Raw genomic sequence first — 17,606 nt, forward strand, 5'->3', positions numbered from 1 at the left:
TGATGTTTTTCACACTAATTGTTAGGCCATTATTGACAAACTGAATTGTCTACGGATTTGTCCGTTTGCCCGATCATTTCAAGGAGCACGGGGCGGGTGTGACCGGTCGACAGGGGATACCTAGTCCTCCATGGCACCTGATCCCGCCTCTGATGCTTTTAAAGGTCCGTGTTTGCTCTGCTTCCAATTTGTATTGTTTCAATGGACCTTTGAGCTTGATTACTGTTTGTTATCTCCATATTTCATTAGGAAAGTTGATAGAATCAGGCTTTTTTACCTTTTGGTAAAATGTTGGAATCCTATTTATAATTTGGTTGAGTTTGGAATCTCAGGATAAAAAAGAACTCATTTTTTCCTCGATTAATGGTATGTACATGTACATTTTATCCTTTATAGTAATTACATGTATTAGCATATTTATGTACTTACGGGTGTATATGTATCTCTATAGAGGTGTATTGTCTAATTGCTTAATACATGTAAAGTTAAACATACAATTTTTACTTCAAAATCTTTATATATATCCTCTTATATCATCCGAAAGAAATCCCGTTACATGTATATCTTCAGAAAGTTATCTAGGAATATACGGATTCAGCATTTCTAAAATTTGAGACATGGAATGGAAATTCCATAAACTTAGTTTTGGTTCTCTAGTTAGTCATTGATCGTTTGAATCCGCACGATCTAATGCAGCATATGGAGCTGGAATTACAATAGGGTACATCTGAACATCGCATCATACGTAATGTAGGGTAAATCAGAAATACCAAGGAATGTGAATTTCCAACTCTTCTAAAATAATCAGATCGGTTTTCTGTTGACAGCTTCATTGTTAAAAGAATGTCATGTTTGTGGAGTAGATATTTTACGACACTAAATACAAGTGTACAGGAAATAATTAAGGAGACTGTTTTGAAGATACAACTGTAATTTCCCTGACAAAGATTTGTTGAATATGTCTTCAAGAGAGATGTAAAAAGGTTTGATTAGTGTCTATGATGTGACTGTCTACGTTAAGGTGTGTTACATTGTACTCATGTATATTAAAATTAGCGGTCATTACATCTGGTTCTCCGGAGTTGAAAAATGTCAAATAATCGATATCATGAAAATTGAATGTATAACTTTCGATATCTTGTCATCATCATATTAACATCGTCATCATTATCATCCATATCTCTGTACATGTAACTCTAACAGTGGGGCGACAATATGTGCAATGGGTAGGCACATTTTGTCGCCAGTGACAATATGTTCAGGGCAACAAAATCTATTGTTATGTACCTTTAAAAATTGGTTCCTATATAAATCTGCACTTATAAAATTCTAACATTTCCAATGTTTTACTGAGCGGTCATACGAAAAAATCAATATTGGACCTGTCGATGAGATACTGGACCGCTTACGTCACACTGTGGGCGGAATCAGCTAAATCTTATTTGCATTTGTCGGTGTTCGATGGCGACAGAATTGATCGATTTTTACCGCATTGTGGGTTAAGAAAATTTACATCATATTAGCCAGCACAAGATCAAAAAAAGAAGTAAAATAAAATAAAAGATGTTATACCTCTAATTTGACTGCCTTTTGTCGACCACTTGAACCAAACTGTTTGCCTTCGGCCTAACGGTTTCAGGCAAACAGTTTGGTTCTTGGGTCTGACAAAACGAATGCTGCCCACAACCGAGTCAATAACGAATTGTATACTGTCATAATCGCTCTGCATGAAATAGCCTACAAGTCACGTCTGTGTGATTTACACACCAAGTATATTACAATATATTTAGCATGTTATTAAAAGTTAATGTTTACTTAATTAAATATCACATGTCACCAGTGTTAACATGTATGTCCGAATTTAAAAGCGACCTGTCCATAACCCTCACTTATCTCGAAATTTTGCAGAAAAATTACATCATGAATGAATGTAATGAATCAAGTACGTGCATAAATTTCGGTTCGCTTCCTAATGTTTTTCGAAGACCTCTGGTTCTATGACACTTGTAAGTAAGTGGCCTGGTACCCCTTAGGTGTAGATTTCTCATCATTTCCATGATGTTCACTCTCACATTTCTAATTTTTTTCAGCACTTTTGGCAGGCGCGGAACCAGCATGTCAAAATCAGAATACTTTGACAACTTAAAAAAAAAATAATAATAATAAACAAACAAACAAACAAAAAACCCACAACAACACAAACAACAACAACAAAAAATAAAACAAAACAAAAGCTTAAACAACATGCCAAAAACCTAAAAAAAAAAAAATATCGGCGGAAGGGGGGAGGGGGGTAAAATAAAAAAACACACATCAAAATACATGGCTCTCTCATTTTAAGAGAGGTCCATGTTTCCGGGTGGGGGTAGGGGTTTCTAATGTCATTTTTCCCCTTTCTTTTACATAGACAGTTTGTAACTCTTAAGATCAAAAGGGAAGGGTGGGTGGGTTCTGTTCATATTTTGCGATTGATGATGAACAGCAGCATTATAGTGGAATGCGTAAACAAGTAGAACTATTACTTTTTGTATTGAAGACAAAAACTCCACCAAAAAAAAACAAAACATATAATGACAATTTTTTTTTAAGTTACACGATGTAGGTTCAAGAATTTTTAGGCTGATATTCAATGTAAAGTTGTACACTAACCGAAGTGAGTTCTCCGTTATATATATATATATATATATATATATATATATATATATATATATATATATATATATATATATATATATATATATATATATATATATATATATATATATATATATATTTATTTATTTATTTATTATCGTACATGATATTCATAAGTGTCAGAAGAATTGATATTTCATAATTAATTTTTCAAAGATTTTCTTTTAAAAAATACATTTATAATTCCACCAACATCAATACAGTCGTGTTATTGAAGACTTTCATTTATATGAAAACATGAAATAGCTCCATCAACAGAGCTCTGATTTAAACGGGGTTTTTTTCTGTTTATTTTTCAAGGTATTTGTGCATCAAACACAGGAAACGTTTGATTTTTTTTTTCATGCCAAGGTAGACCAATCCCTCAAAACATGACATTAATGATACCAAAGGTTATGTAGACATCTTTATGTACATACAGTGTAGCTAAAATACTGACTTCATTCATAATGAAAAGATTATACAGGATGAAAAGTGTATTTTGATACTAAAGGTAAAACATGTAGGATACAAATTTGTTATAGAGTAACCTTATCGGACTAGCAAAAACAGCTAGAACAGTTAAAACCTCAATTTTATCATATGAGAGTCTTACTATTATATGTGGAGGCTATGATCCGGCATCCTGTTGAAAAATTGCACACATCTACCTCACATTGACATCGATTTCTACACCTCTCTCCATAATATGGATATTCACAAGTGTCGTGTCGCCCTTTTGGGTGACCGTACTTATTTTGGGAATTTGTCTAGCTCGCTCGCTTGTGAGAGACCCTTAGTTATAATGATTCTGCTTTTCAGCCACCAGGTCCAGATTAGGTTTGGGTGCACTGTAATTAGGAAAAGCAAAGCGTGGATCAAATTAAAAACGATGTTACTTTATTCACGTCTCCGAATAGAATGTACAACAAATAGTCACCAGGCACAATAAAATAAATCATTATGAGTTGCTCGTAGCATTACAAACAAGTGTGCCGTAACCTACCTAACATCTGGTGACTCATAGAGTGATTAAACAATATTAAAAAGACTCACTCTATATAATAAAAAATCTAGACAATGTAATTTCCAACTGAAATACTAAAGCTCGTACTTTTGTTTACACTGGATACATTTAAATTTACCTCCCTCGACTGGAGAGTTTGATAATAATAATAGAGCCAAACAAAGAAAGGCATTATATTTCCGGTATAAAACCGATAAAAAGTAAAACGTGTCTAACTATAAAACTACACTCTACATAGGACTACAACTACCAAAATACAACAAAAATCATAAGAACACACATCAAATATAAATGCCCTGATCTCAATATAATACTTTTATAATAGATTTCTATTTTAATGAAAGCTCAAATTTTGTAAACTAAAGCTCAAATTTTTGTAAACTCCAGAAATTAATTGCAAATGTTAATAAATAATTAATTAATCTTTTCTTTATAAGTTCTAGAAAAATAACTTAACCAAATAAAACATTTTTACCATACCTGTAATAAGGAAAAGCAAAGCGTGGATCAAATTAAAAACGATGTTACTTTATTCACGTCTCCGAATAGAATGGCCGAGTTGCGGGCGCAATTCCATTCGGAGACCCACGCTTGCCGTAAATTATTTTGTCCAATCAAATTAGTTTTTCTTTGTTAATTTGTATCAATAATAGCCAAAATATCGTATTTTGAAAAATCACATGACATGAACTGACCATTACCTGAGTATTTGACCTGCCACTTAACAAGTTAATCCCCTAACAATAGGTTAATGGATTCTACTTCATTTGATAGTGTTTTTGACACTAGATAAAAAAGATAAAAGAACCCATAAATAAATATACAAAAAAAAAAAAAAACACATCACCTATCTACAAATTACTGCTGTTCTCTTTTTCCAGCAAAATTACATAATTGTATGGCTAAAGGCTTAAACAGTTTACTAATCCCTCATGCCAAATATTCTGAGTAACACATATTATTTATTTTAGACAATTACCTGTACTTATTTTTTTCTTCAAAGACATTCCTTCTTTTTCATCAAATAAAATACTATTACCAAATTTCTATACATATATCTGAAATTGTAACAGGAAATAAAATAAAGACTTTACTATATAAGTCCTATAAAACGAGAATACCCAAAATGTTATGTTAAAATATCCACATACATTAATCTTAACCCAAATTGAAATATTAATTAACTAAAATTCAAAGTGAAATTTTATCTTTAATCATAACTGTCCTTTCTGCCCAAAATGTTATGTTAAAATATCCACATACATTAATCTTAACCCAAATTGAAATATTAATTGACTAAAATTCAAAGTGAAATTTTATCTTTAATCATAACTGTCCTTTCTGACATATTTCATTTTGTCAAATAAAATCTGCAACATGACTAATTTCCCCCTTATTTGACAAAATGAAATATGTCAGAAAGGACACAAGACTCGTTGCAAAAGGACCCTATATACCCATTTCACAAGCTATAAAAATTTAAATATATCATATCATTAATCTGTTGTGCAATGTAACTGGCATTAAAATTAAAGATAGAAAAATAATGCATCTGAAATTTAATTGCAAGGTTTCATTTATACTAACCGGTGCATTCATTAAAGGGTGGATTTCAAGTAGTTCCAGAGCAGCACTTATGCAGGCTAATCGACATAAAAGATATTCATATTTATTGTGTAGATTTTTTTTTCAAATATTTCATGAAAAAAAATATTTGTCTCGACCAGGAAAAAAAACCAATACACCTCTTTCAAATGGGACTAGGCATATACAAGATTACCGATTAAGCAAAAAAAGCACTTTGTTAAGAATTTAGTAATCATAGTTCGAAGCCCTGGGGTGACCTTGGATATCATCATATTCATCCGCACACTGTAGGCTTTCGCCAAGTTAGAAGATTTATGTGCTGTCTTAATTAACACATGGCCGTAGGAACCGGGGGGGGGGGGGGGGGGCTCCCCCAATAATTTTGCCGACATATAGAGTACTATAGAAAAAATAGATACTATATGCTTGTGCCCCCTCAATGAAAATGCCTGATGACCTTTTTTTTTTTTGCTTGTCAAGGAATTTTTGGTAGTTGATAGTGCCCCCTCAACTGAAAATGTATGGCTGTGCTCCCCCCCCCCCCCAAACTGAAATTGCTTCCTACGGGCCTGTAACATATTCGCATATGATTTCAAGATCAAGAGACACTAAAACATAAATTAAAGATATTCATTTTTAAAACAAATGCACTTTCAATACATACTTCAAAACACTTCCTATCTTAAACAGACTTGAGCATATCAAACGAGACCAAAGGTCACTATTTTCTAGAGTAATTTCGCCTGCAAATTTAGGAAGTGGCGATTAATGTTCAATTACTGTGTTTCTTTAAAGGTTGGGGATTAGTTTTAAAAGACCTTTCTGATACATCTTACATCGATCTTGCTTGATTTAGTCATTGCTAAAGTTTCAGATCTTGAACTTCGTACATTTTCTTTGTTTTTTTACTCAGTTGATAAAGTTTGAGATCTTGAACTTTGTACATTTTCTTCGTTTTTTTTCTAACTCAACAGGGGTATACATTTGGGCGATTTATTATGTTAGAAATGAAAGAATGAAAAAAAAAATCCATTGCATAGACTTACTTATCGAAGCAAATTCTGGCATTTGGTGCTGCAATATAACATCTAATTTCATTAACAAAGACACACAAAAAGAGAAACATAGTTCCGATTAATGTAATGGTAATCATTTTAGGTCGTTCAATTAACGACTAAAGTAGCTTTAGAATTTCACAATGCAGCTTTAAATAAGCATTTCCGATCAATTCTCGTTATGTAAGAGTTAATGCAAACAATTTATTACAAGGAAATATAAATACAATACGCGAAAATAGTTCCTGGGGTTTTTTTCCAAGCATACAAACCGTGTATACACAATGAACTTTTTTACTTATTACTAGGGATGTCAAATCGGTCAATATTTGATAATCGGTTACTCGGATGATTTTCCGATCGAGTACCCAGGTACTCGGAAAAAGTGTTTATACATGTAAACTTTGAGACCTGTTTACCACATCGATGTTTTCTTTCGTTTATAACATGTTATAATGCATGTACATAAACATCGAGCCCAACGAGAACGATTTTTTGGTACTTAATTTATTTATCAAACAAACACAAATAACATGATCAATTAAAACAACAATAATTACAAATGCTTAAAAGTTCTCATTTATGAAGACAATTTGGTCAACGGAAGAGAAGGACGCAACTTTGTAATGATTAGACTAGCGAGAGAGAATATCTTTGGGAACAATGGACTCTGTCGTGATCGCGAGTCGTATATTATTTACGTTTGCAAATGAGTAGTAAATATGTGTGTTTTTCGCGCCCGGTTTATACGCCCGGTTTCGGCTATACGCCCGGTTTTTGGTAAGAACATATAAGAAAACGATTATACACCCGGTTTCTGGTAAGGATATATAAGAAAACGATTATACACCCGGTTTCTGGTAAGAATATATAAGAAAACGATTTCACGCCCAATTTTGGAGAGAATATACAGTCATTAAACGTGGATTAACAAACGTTATCGATTTTGGTAAGAACACGGCAGGGTTCAATGGTTAAGAGGTAGGGTACTTATGTTCACGGTATAATTAACAACCTTATAGTTAGAGTGGTTTTAATGTAATGGTATTTAAGAAAACAATTTCACCTCTGTCAGAATCACCTTATTTTACTCTCACTTGAGATTGTTTCTAGTCGAAAATGACTAGGATTTAATATGCAATCAATTAAGAAGAAGACGTTTCATGTATAAACACGATTCAGCTATTGGTATATAAGAAATAGTAGCGTCTGAATAAAAATGCATCATTTAATATTTATGCGTCTAATTAGAAATAAATGCATTATTTTAATAAAGAAAATTGATGATCATCCTTCTACAATCTGTGTATTTGCAAAAGAAAAAAAAGAAAATGAATTTCACATCTGGTAGGTAAAAAGATTTAAGAAATAAATATAAGGTAAGAAGAAGTTATTGTCATAGATTTTTGATAAAGGTCATATACGAAACAGCAGTGTACGATCATTAGATGTGGGGTAGTCAAGTTAATGAGTATGAATGATCCTTATATGACGAATACAGTTAGCTCACATATGACAGGTAATTAAATAGGTTTAACAATTCTAGACAAAATGACGATCCACTTATTGTCACGGTAAATGTTCCAACGATATATTAAGCAACTGTAAGATATAAAAGACTCCAATTAATTAAAGAAAATCTTCCTTTAGGTGATCGTGAGAATACGGAAAATTATTCAATAAATGAGATGGATGAATACAATAAACATCATTGTAAGACATGTATTTTGTATAGAAAGAGATTGACTCCCCATAGGTGAAGGGAGGTAATCAAATGTGGTCATCAACTTAAGCAATGGAAAGGGCGAAAATGGTTATTGTTATGGTTATCTATCCGAGAACACGTTACGTCGACTTACGAGATACAAAAGACGTTTTTCCTATCAATTTAGAATCTCTTCCTTTAAAGGACACATGACACAAAAAATATTTTGTCTGCATTCAATGTCTTAATCATCCTTTAGTCAGATTCTAACACTGAAGCTGTTAAACAAGCATCTGTTTCACAGCTAGTGCTGTAACACAGTGCTGATAAGCGGCTTGACCTCAATATGCATATTTTAAAGCCCAGAGTTCGGAAACAGTCGGGGTGACGTCAGAGATCAGCTTCAGCACAGAGATGCTAAATGTTTCAACCAAAGAGATACTATAAATCTTTCTTATCATTGATCAAAGACAAATAGTTTCCTTAATTGCCAGTAATGGGTTAAAGGCTAAGTCATAAATAAAGAACTTGTACAATTATATTTCTTTGTGTCTAAAGAGTTATTCATAGTCTGTAAGGATGCCGTAATGTGCTGTTTATAATTGTTCAAGCTCCTCAAAAGTGGACAAAAATGTATCATTTTTTCGCTTCCCAAAAGATGCAGGTCTTCAAAAGGCATGGGTACATTACTGTCGTAGAAGAGACCTTAAATTAACAAAATACAGTAAAATATGTGAGAAACACTTTACGCCAGATCAATATTCTTGTTATCCACCCCGGTTAGCTGAATTAGGTTATCCAAATGCTCGTGCTCAGTTAAAAGATGATGCTGTACCCGATGTTGAGTGGCCTACCCAAGACGAATGTTCAACTTCATCAAGCACTGAGAGAAAACCATCGGGATTTGGTGCATTTAGAAAGCGACAAAGACTTGAGGTAAAAAGAAAATACTTATTACTTAATTTTTAAAAAAAAAATATTATTATAACTTATATATGTTGCAAGTAGGCCCTTTTATTAATCTAATTATGCGTTGGGATTTAAGTTTTAAAAAGGAGAGGGAAAGGCCAGAGAGAACTGTGACAAAAGAATAGAAAGATTTCATATATTTATAATCTATGTTATGGCATATTTATTACATTATAAATGTATATAATTATTTATGTGACATTATATTTACATAAATAAATGGTTAAAAATGCCATGATGTTCATTCATTACACATGTACACAATTTTGTTGATTTCTTTATATTGACCTAAATTGTTTAAAATTTTATACAAATTAGCAGAGCCTGGGGGGGGGGGGGGGGGGGGTCATCCTCGGTCTACAAATGTTTATGCCAAAGTTTAAGTTTATAACATGATTTTTATGTATATTCTACATTAAGTATTTTTTATTCATCAATGACTTTGTAAATTTTAAAAAAAAACAGGTATTAAAAGAGGCTATGATAGAAAGTGATGACAGTGATGATAATAATGCAGAAGAGAATGTAAAAGTAGATGCAGATGTTTCTGAAACTCAACCAGTAACCCCTTCATCTTTGAGTAATGTTTCTGCAGAATGTGAGACATTATCAGTTGACAAAGCCATCCAGGTGTTTATTCCTGACATTAAAGTCAAAACAAAAACAAGAAGAATACAAACAGGAAAATCAAAAATAGGTTTCAAGACAGTCGATGCTGAATTCGAAATTCAGTGCAGTGAATTTCAGTACTGCATTAAGTGCAGACAGCCTACTGCACTAGAAGAAAATACAAATAGTCAAGAAGACAACATCAACATTGATGAGTATATGGAGACTAATGAACATGATGAATTAAGTTCTGATGAAGATTATGATAACAGAGATGTAGACTCTGATTTCAATGCAAGCGATTTTGAAGATTCAGAATTAGATGAGGAATCAGATGAAGAGGAGACTTGTAATTACAGATTAGATGAAACAGATAATCCATCAGAAGAGAAATATTATGTTGTGTCAGAAAGTGCACTCTCTCAACTTTTATCTGTCTGTAATGTTTGTAATGGGAAAAGTGTCCCACTTGTAGAATACAGCAAAGGTTCCATGATATCTACAGTTTCTACATGTGAAAATGGTCACATCAACAGATGGCAGTCACAGTCAACACATAAGAAAATGCCATGGTTTACTTTACATCTTGCAAGTGCAATGCTTTTAAGTGGGAACAGCATATCAAAAGTTTTAATGCTTTTCAACCATTTGAAAGTTTTAGTCCCAAGTTCCCGCACTATTTCCCGTCTTCAGTCCTGTTATAGTATTCCTGCTGTCATAGAAGAATTCTATTTACAGCGAGCAGAATATTTTGATGATTTGCGCCGTAAGTAATAAATACATAAATACATGTAACTAATAGAGCTTTTATTTCATTTCACATATATGTAATAACTATATGTATAACACTATACATGTATGTACTTTTTCAACAGAGAAACCTCATGTCGTTCTTGGAGGTGATGGAAGATGTGATTCACCTGGTTACAGTGCAAAATACTGTAGTTACTCACTGATGGACCTTGAAACTAATAAAACCATTGATGTACAGTTGGTCCAGGTAGAATAAGATAAGGAAATTGAAATTCCATTTACAAAAGCTATTTTTTGTAGTTTTTTATTTGAACTTCCTTTGTCTATTTTCAGAGTAACGAGGTGAGAGGATCTACCCATATGGAGTTAGAAGGCCTTAAACGTGGACTAAGGCACCTAACGGAATTAAATCGTGTCCAGGTGCATGATCTTGTGACAGATCGCCATGTAATGATAAAGTCATACATGAAGACTGAAAAACCCAATATCAATCACTATTTTGATGTGTGGCACGTAGCAAAGGGTAATTTAGATTTTTATTATTGTTTCAATGATAAAAAATGTGATAACTTTAGCCTGTAGTAAATCACTTAATGGCAAATATTTAAGGAATATCAAGAAAACTAGAGACAGCTGCAAAAAAGCGTGGTGCTGGCCAAATCCGTCCTTGGATTAAAAGTATCGTCAACCACACATACTGGGTTGCAGCATCAAGTGGAAACAATGGGCAAATGAAGACTGACAAATGGAAATCCTTATGCAACCATCTTATCAATGTCCATGAACATGATTCTGAGGTCTTTCCAAGATGTGAACATGGCCAGTTAGATGAACCTAGAGACTGGATGCAGCAAGGTCATTATCCAACTAAAAACTTATTTTTGTTTGATTTTATAGCATCTCACGAATGTTAACAGTTTTTTTTTCATTCTAGGCTCTAGATGCCACAAGATGGTTAAAGATGTCATGGAGAGTCCCTATCTTCTTCGAGATCTTCCAAAATTCTCACCTGTTTACCAGACATATGGGCTTGAAGTTTTTCACTCTGTGGTGAACCATTTTGCACCAAAGAGTACGCACTTCTTTTACATGCCAATGCATGCAAGGTTTGTAGCATTTCTTTTTTTTTCTTTTTTTAATTTCTGTATACTTCTTAATATAAATAAAAAAATCCTTAGAACATTTATTTATTATTCATTTTCAACAGGTTGTGTATTGCTGCATTTCATTACAATGAAAATGGAACAAGACGTCAGTCATTAACAAGAGAGGGTGAACTACAGTGGAGTGTATCATACCCAAAGGCAAAGAAAGGACAGGAATGTGTAGTAAAACCTCGAAGAGTGTCTGCAACCTTTGGTAGGTAACAGAAATGACTAACAAAAGCTAGTATAATCTTAACATAATCTTAATATATGCACTGAATATATAATGTAATCATCCAAAATCTCTTATTTGATTTCCTTCCAAGATCGTCATTCTTATTTTCTCTTGATTGCACAGAATATGTTGGAAAATTGCTGGAAAAGATTTTTGTTAGAAGACGGCACTATCCTTCCTTAAAATTTGCCTACGATGATTTTGTGTTTGGCCATAAAGCAGATGAACCACGTCCACTGACGCATAATTATGAAGACTTTGACAAAAATGAACTGATTAACAGGAGGACATCTAGATATAATAGATAAATTTTGATGGAATGAATTTTAAATGTGTTGTATTTAATACAAGATTAATTCAATATAGAATTTATATCACTTCATAAACGTGGATATTTGAAACCGGCATAAGACTCTGATGGAAATGTCTGTCTGATTTTGGATACCACACAAGCTGGGATAATTTTTCGTCTCCTTCTTCCAAGGATATGCCAGATCCAACGAGTAAATCGCCTGTATGCTAAGTATCTGTATAATCTGTAATATAAAATGAACCATGAAGAAAATGCTAGTTTTATATATAAATTCATTTGAAGGAAAAACAGCTTTAATATGCTTAAATATAAAAAGTTGTCTGTGTAGATTATCTTACTGGTGAATTGGTTCGTTGTCATCAAGGGGCCCATCCATGTCTATAAACTCATACATGGAGACTTCCAGGACATCAATATTTAGACAATTTCCCTGAAACCCATCATGTTCCGTGATGCACTTTAAATGTTTAGCTTCTATTTTTTCTAAAATGGGTGCAATTTCATGACAGCATAAACATTCTTCATCAGTTTCCATTACTTGGCATCTTTGACAGACACACCTTATAATATGAATAAATCAAACTATTATATTTATTCTTCATATATTAAATATATGTATTGATAATGCTAATAATGAAAGTGTAAACATATGTTGTCACATCTAAATTATAAGCTAAAACTAGGCAAATATTTGTTTTGTTTTCATACCATGCTAAATTCTGTCTTCGGGTAGCAATTCCTCCTACTGCATTTTCCTCATCATGTAACCCCAAATCACTGTCCTCTGAATCTTCAGATTCACTTCCATTTCTGCCTTGAGTGTTGTCTAATAAAGGCTCAAAATTATAGGGCCTAATTTCTTCTGGTGCAAGAGAAAATCCATCTGACGAATCTCCTTCCATTGTTTTGAATAAGATACAGTGAGAATTTGCAAGAAGCTCACCTCTGACGTATAAAACACCCACGTGACGCTTATCTCATTAACTGTCGGCATTGCTCGGAGAACTGCTTCGGCTAGTGTTTATAGATTACTTTATCCAGCTGTGCGTTGTTATCTGATGCTTGTTTAACAGATTCAGTGTGAGAATCTGACTTAAGAATGATAAATACATTGAATGCAGACAAAATGTTTTTTGTGTCATGTGTCCTTTAAGAGTTCGTGGGAATACAGAAAAGTGTAACTGAGGGTCTGAATAAAAGAACCAGAGGAAAAAATAATAATTCAGCACTTATATTACTGACCATGTATCGTATGTTTACTGAAGTTCTCCCCTTACGGGATCTATCTAGTTTCTCACTGGAGTTAAATTTGTACAACAGAGAGCAACAAATTTACGAAGATGTATATTATTACATGAAGAAATCTTCACAAAATGTACGACCAAAGCTGCTATCGAGAATCGCTCGTAATTTAAGGATAACACAAGAGGCCATCAAATGCAGAGTCTGGACAGACCGAGGACAAACAGTCGAGGACCTGGATGTGCCATGGCACGAGATGTCTACATGTCATATGGGATGTAATATTATTGACTGTTTCCGAGAAATATTCTCAGAATATTTCGATGAGGAACGATTTTTCACGCCCAGACATTTCTTTAGAAGAATGGACATTGCTGTGAGAAAAATGCGTCGACGTCACCACCGGGAATTAAGCTGGACAGTGATTGGATATAGATGACATCATTTTGACTGATGACATCACAGACTGGATAATATTTAAAACCTTAACTCTATTCATTTCGAGTAATTAGACTACTCTTAACATGTTCCTGAGCGAGCGAATCACCTTAACCACTGGCATCTACCAGAAAGAGAAGAGAATAAGACTGAACAATGTGGACCATCCGGAAAAGAAAATATCCTTCTCCGACGCCGAGTGGTTGCTGCTAATAAACATTATCAGTGAAATTCACGTTCATGTGAAGAAACTGAGAGAGAACTCCTCAACACCGCCTAAAACCTGGGACTTACAGAGAAACGAGGAGGGAAACAAGCGAGTAACAGCGAAGAGATTCCCCGAGAGCAACGTAATCATAGTAGATTTTAGAGTCTTCAATTTCCATGTGGACCCTGCCCTTCCTACCAAATTTGGCATTGCACTGAACGAAAATGAATGGGAAAAATTCCAAGAAACATATCAGGACATCGAGCAGATGGATCAGTGCATGAAATCCATCATCGTGAAAATTCTGCGGAAGATGATTACATGTAAATCCAAGGAACGTTGCCACGGATGCCTGACAAATCATCCCAGTCAGAAACAGCACATGGAAATGGGCTGCTTATCTTCGTGGGAGGAAAAGAGGGATATATACCTCCAGGACTGCCTGAAAAATATTCCGTCAGACATTATATTGCGGGAATTTAACGCAATTAACGGTGACGACTCGGACGGGGAGAAATACCTCCGGGACGCTAAAGAGGATAAGTGTTTTCAGACTGAACTTTCTAAATTGTCAGAATAACTTTTTTGTTGAAAAAGAGACTTTTGGGGGAGGGGGCAATTCTGGTTCTACATTTTTTACTTTATAGTGTCGTTTACTTTCTTGAGTAAGTTCAGAGACTATCAGAATTATTGTAATGCACATATATATTTTCTTACAATTTATATGAAATAAAATCTCTCACGCAGACTCAAGGTGTTATGAATTTATTGTACTATGCTACATAAAGGAGGGAAAGATATATATATCTCAAAGATTGTATAATGTATAAACAATGCTGTACACAAAAAAATCATTTTGTTGCAAGTCATTACAAAAGAGTCGTTGAAATACAGAGAGATTACAGATTCTACTCATTACCAGCAAGAATAATATACAATACAGTCCACACGCTTGACTAGCTACGTCTTGTATCTGGAGGGTATTATATGTACAGAACAAAGAATTGTGAGCAGCGAAGGAATGTATCTGAGATGGTAAACTTCTCAGGTCCCTACCGTAACTATCAAATACGTAACAGTGTTGGGGCGAACTAAAATAAAGCGCTATCCAATGTTCTCCGGGTGTAGTAGAAAATGTAGTGTTAACAATATAAGCACTGGGATATTGTTCAACATTTAAAGGTAAATTATTCGGAGAAAATACCCCTTCAAACTGAGAAGCTAGAATAAAATCTAAACGACAAAGGTCAAAAATGAGGTGTCCGTTCATGATATAGAGTTAAGAATTATATTTCTAGTATTGTCTATTTCAAAATACGAGGGGAATTCTGCATAAAGAATGCAGGAAACGGTCTCTGTAAGTGCCTGATCGAAGGCCAGTTCTAATCGAACACTTGCTTGATTCATCAAAGAGAGGGTGTCGGTGTTTCCAAACTGGGGTTGTAACGAAAAGCCGTAAAGGCAGTATCCATATTTCCAATCATCTCGGTCAATGTTGTTCCCGGAATCGATTTGAGATTTGTCAACAATATCGAATAAACTGCGGTAAGCGGAGATGTAACAGTTTTCTTCTATTTTGTAAGGCTGCCCGGGGACACTCACATTATTGACAAATACGCCGACATGACGAGCGCCAAATGTTTGAAAATTAAAAGGGTTTTTTAGATAACTCCCTGTCTGAGCCTCCGTGGAAACCAGTCCGAGAACGATTTTACTGGGACAGCGGGTCAAATAAATGTTATCCCAGATGAACCGGGTCTGTCCGGTGGCGATAGAGGCTACTTTAAGGTCTGTGTTAATTAGGGGATATTTGGCTGTTGTCATTTCTAAAGTCTTTGTGTGCCCTACGATGATACCTGGTGACACCTGCACTCTGCAAGCCCGGAAAATGACGTCATCAAATACGACCTTGTAGTGTGGGTCAGTCTCAGCGGACATGAGACAGAAGGATGGGTTTTGTCGATAGAGTTTAATGTTAACGTCCACTCCATTCAGCACAAAACGATCAAGTCGACACACATCTTCTAAGATAGGCCCTTCTAAATCAAAAGATAAGCTTTCTTTACAAAATGCGGTTCGCGAATATAACCCCGAATTAGCGCCGTTGGGGTCCGTGACATCCATGAAGCCCGCATCATCCTTAAAAAATAAGCTGCACTGGAGTTGGGATTGCTTAGCCTCCTCACCGTAATTCAACAAATTCTGCAGGTAAGCTTTATAAGCATAGGTTGCGCCCCCGCTACTCGGGAACTGTTTTCCGTTTAAGGATATGTCCACCTGATTAAAGAGACTGTGCAAAAAATTATTCACAGGACCCACTTTCTCATCCACCCCGATAGTGGTACCATCCGCCTTGAAGATACGAGCTTTTATAAACAACAAACTTTTTTTCAAGTCTAGGTAATCCCCAGTTCCCGGTACAGTAAATTCTACGGGACCGTTTTCGCTTATCTGAGACACGGGTCTACAATCCACGTAAAAGTTACGAGTCACGGCTGTTTGTGTCAGGGGCAAATTAAACAGCAATAATTCCCTGGGCAACCCCTCTTGGAAGTCTGCGTAAGCTAAGCTCGTCATGTTGGTTCTAAGTATGAGAAGTCTGTTTTGCGGGTTTCTTTTTATTCGCAGAGAAATCACGTCTCGATGCAAGTACAAGACTCTGATCGATGTAAGGCCAAATTCTTTTAAGGTACTCCCACTGCACTGGGTTTAATTGTATACCTTTGATCGTTGCTCTATTGTTCATAAAACGTCTAAAATCGATTAAGATCGAACCCTGATAAACGCAGACGCTAACATGCACCGCGTCAGATAGGGGAAACGATTTTAAGTAGTCACAGAGAGTCGCGTTAAAAGTTCTAGTGTCGTTAACAACCAGGGGAGAGACGTGTGTGTTATTCCAAATGTCTATCGTCATCCCGAACACAATGAAAAATGGCATCAGCAATAACAACACTCCGGTAGCCTTTACAACCCTCAGAGGTTTCTCGAATTGTCGTTTTTTAGCCATCAGCTGTGATGAGACGTCTTCTTCAGGTTCCATTTCAGTAGTCGAAATTATCAGAATGTTTTAGCTTTTTACTCGTTTTTCTCCTCTTCTTGGCCTTTACGCGAGGTAATTCCGACTTGGCTTGTTGTAAATCGCGTTGCGTGGGCGAGACAATGGTAATTTCCGGTGACGAATGTTGTTTTTCCCCACCTCGCGAAATGTGACCAGAATCAATGGGTACTATTGTAGTGGTCTTAATGCTACCATTTCCCAAGTTTCCTCCACTCTGTCGTAATGAGTTATGTAAAATCGGTGTAGTGGCGGAACGCATAAAAAAGTCAGACCACTTTTTCGTGTCTGCCACATATATTTTTGAAGAGCGCATGCCTAAATAAAGGGGTATTTTTTAAAATGAAGCACTAAAATCACGTTTGGTTTCGGTGGCACTGAGCTCTCTATGTACACTCTTATAGAATGAAAGTCTTTAATGACAACAGGCATATACATGATACGCGAAAAGGCGACGTCATTCCTCTCACTCTGCAGAAACAATCTTTTTAACAAAGGTCTTTTCTCTCCTCCAACGAGGGTATCTGTACAAATATTACTGTATATTCGCATTTCACACTCCCTTTCCATGTCGAGACTTAACTCGCAG

The 17,606-nt window shown here is 35.0% G+C and overlaps 3 protein-coding genes across 3 annotated transcripts; 1 reads left to right on the plus strand and 2 right to left on the minus strand.

Moving 5' to 3' along the window:
• Positions 1-9,814: 9,814 nt before the first annotated feature.
• LOC133200442 (uncharacterized) lies at positions 9,815-12,074 on the plus strand. The gene is made up of 7 exons (XM_061336239.1): positions 9,815-10,391; positions 10,501-10,625; positions 10,712-10,901; positions 10,988-11,233; positions 11,313-11,484; positions 11,586-11,737; positions 11,882-12,074. Exons 1-7 carry the CDS (start codon positions 9,845-9,847, stop codon positions 12,064-12,066), a joined length of 1,617 nt encoding a protein of 538 aa, XP_061192223.1. The 5' UTR covers positions 9,815-9,844; the 3' UTR covers positions 12,067-12,074.
• Positions 12,075-12,137: 63 nt separating this feature from the next.
• LOC133200509 (uncharacterized) lies at positions 12,138-12,973 on the minus strand. The gene is made up of 3 exons (XM_061336295.1): positions 12,780-12,973; positions 12,410-12,631; positions 12,138-12,294 (listed from the first exon to the last, which is right to left on the minus strand). Exons 1-3 carry the CDS (start codon positions 12,971-12,973, stop codon positions 12,138-12,140), a joined length of 573 nt encoding a protein of 190 aa, XP_061192279.1.
• Positions 12,974-15,225: 2,252 nt separating this feature from the next.
• Positions 15,226-16,536, minus strand: LOC133200510 (uncharacterized protein F54H12.2-like). Its single transcript, XM_061336296.1, has one exon. It carries the CDS (start codon positions 16,534-16,536, stop codon positions 15,226-15,228), a length of 1,311 nt encoding a protein of 436 aa, XP_061192280.1.
• Between the last annotated feature and the right edge of the window lie 1,070 nt (positions 16,537-17,606).

The sequence above is a fragment of the Saccostrea echinata genome, unplaced genomic scaffold (assembly GCF_033153115.1).
Source record: "Saccostrea echinata isolate AGI-Se365-2 ecotype Australia unplaced genomic scaffold, CSIRO_AGI_Sech_v1 ptg000040l, whole genome shotgun sequence".
In the NCBI taxonomy this organism is placed as follows: domain Eukaryota; kingdom Metazoa; phylum Mollusca; class Bivalvia; order Ostreida; family Ostreidae; genus Saccostrea; species Saccostrea echinata.

What these genes read in the sequence shown, in the direction of transcription:
- LOC133200510 (XM_061336296.1), bottom strand. Translation starts at nt 16,536, where the DNA reads ATGACGAGCTTAGCTTACGCAGACTTCCAAGAGGGGTTGCCCAGGGAA.
- LOC133200509 (XM_061336295.1), bottom strand. Translation starts at nt 12,973, where the DNA reads ATGGAAGGAGATTCGTCAGATGGATTTTCTCTTGCACCAGAAGAAATT. An exon ending in CGAAGACAGAATTTAGCATG is followed by an intron (nt 12,632 to 12,779) that starts GTATGAAAACAA and finishes TCATATTATAAG; the next exon opens with GTGTGTCTGTCAAAGATGCC. An exon ending in GACAACGAACCAATTCACCA is followed by an intron (nt 12,295 to 12,409) that starts GTAAGATAATCT and finishes TTTATATTACAG; the next exon opens with ATTATACAGATACTTAGCAT.
- LOC133200442 (XM_061336239.1), top strand. Translation starts at nt 9,845, where the DNA reads ATGGAGACTAATGAACATGATGAATTAAGTTCTGATGAAGATTATGAT. An exon ending in TTGATGTACAGTTGGTCCAG is followed by an intron (nt 10,626 to 10,711) that starts GTAGAATAAGAT and finishes GTCTATTTTCAG; the next exon opens with AGTAACGAGGTGAGAGGATC. An exon ending in TACATGCCAATGCATGCAAG is followed by an intron (nt 11,485 to 11,585) that starts GTTTGTAGCATT and finishes CATTTTCAACAG; the next exon opens with GTTGTGTATTGCTGCATTTC.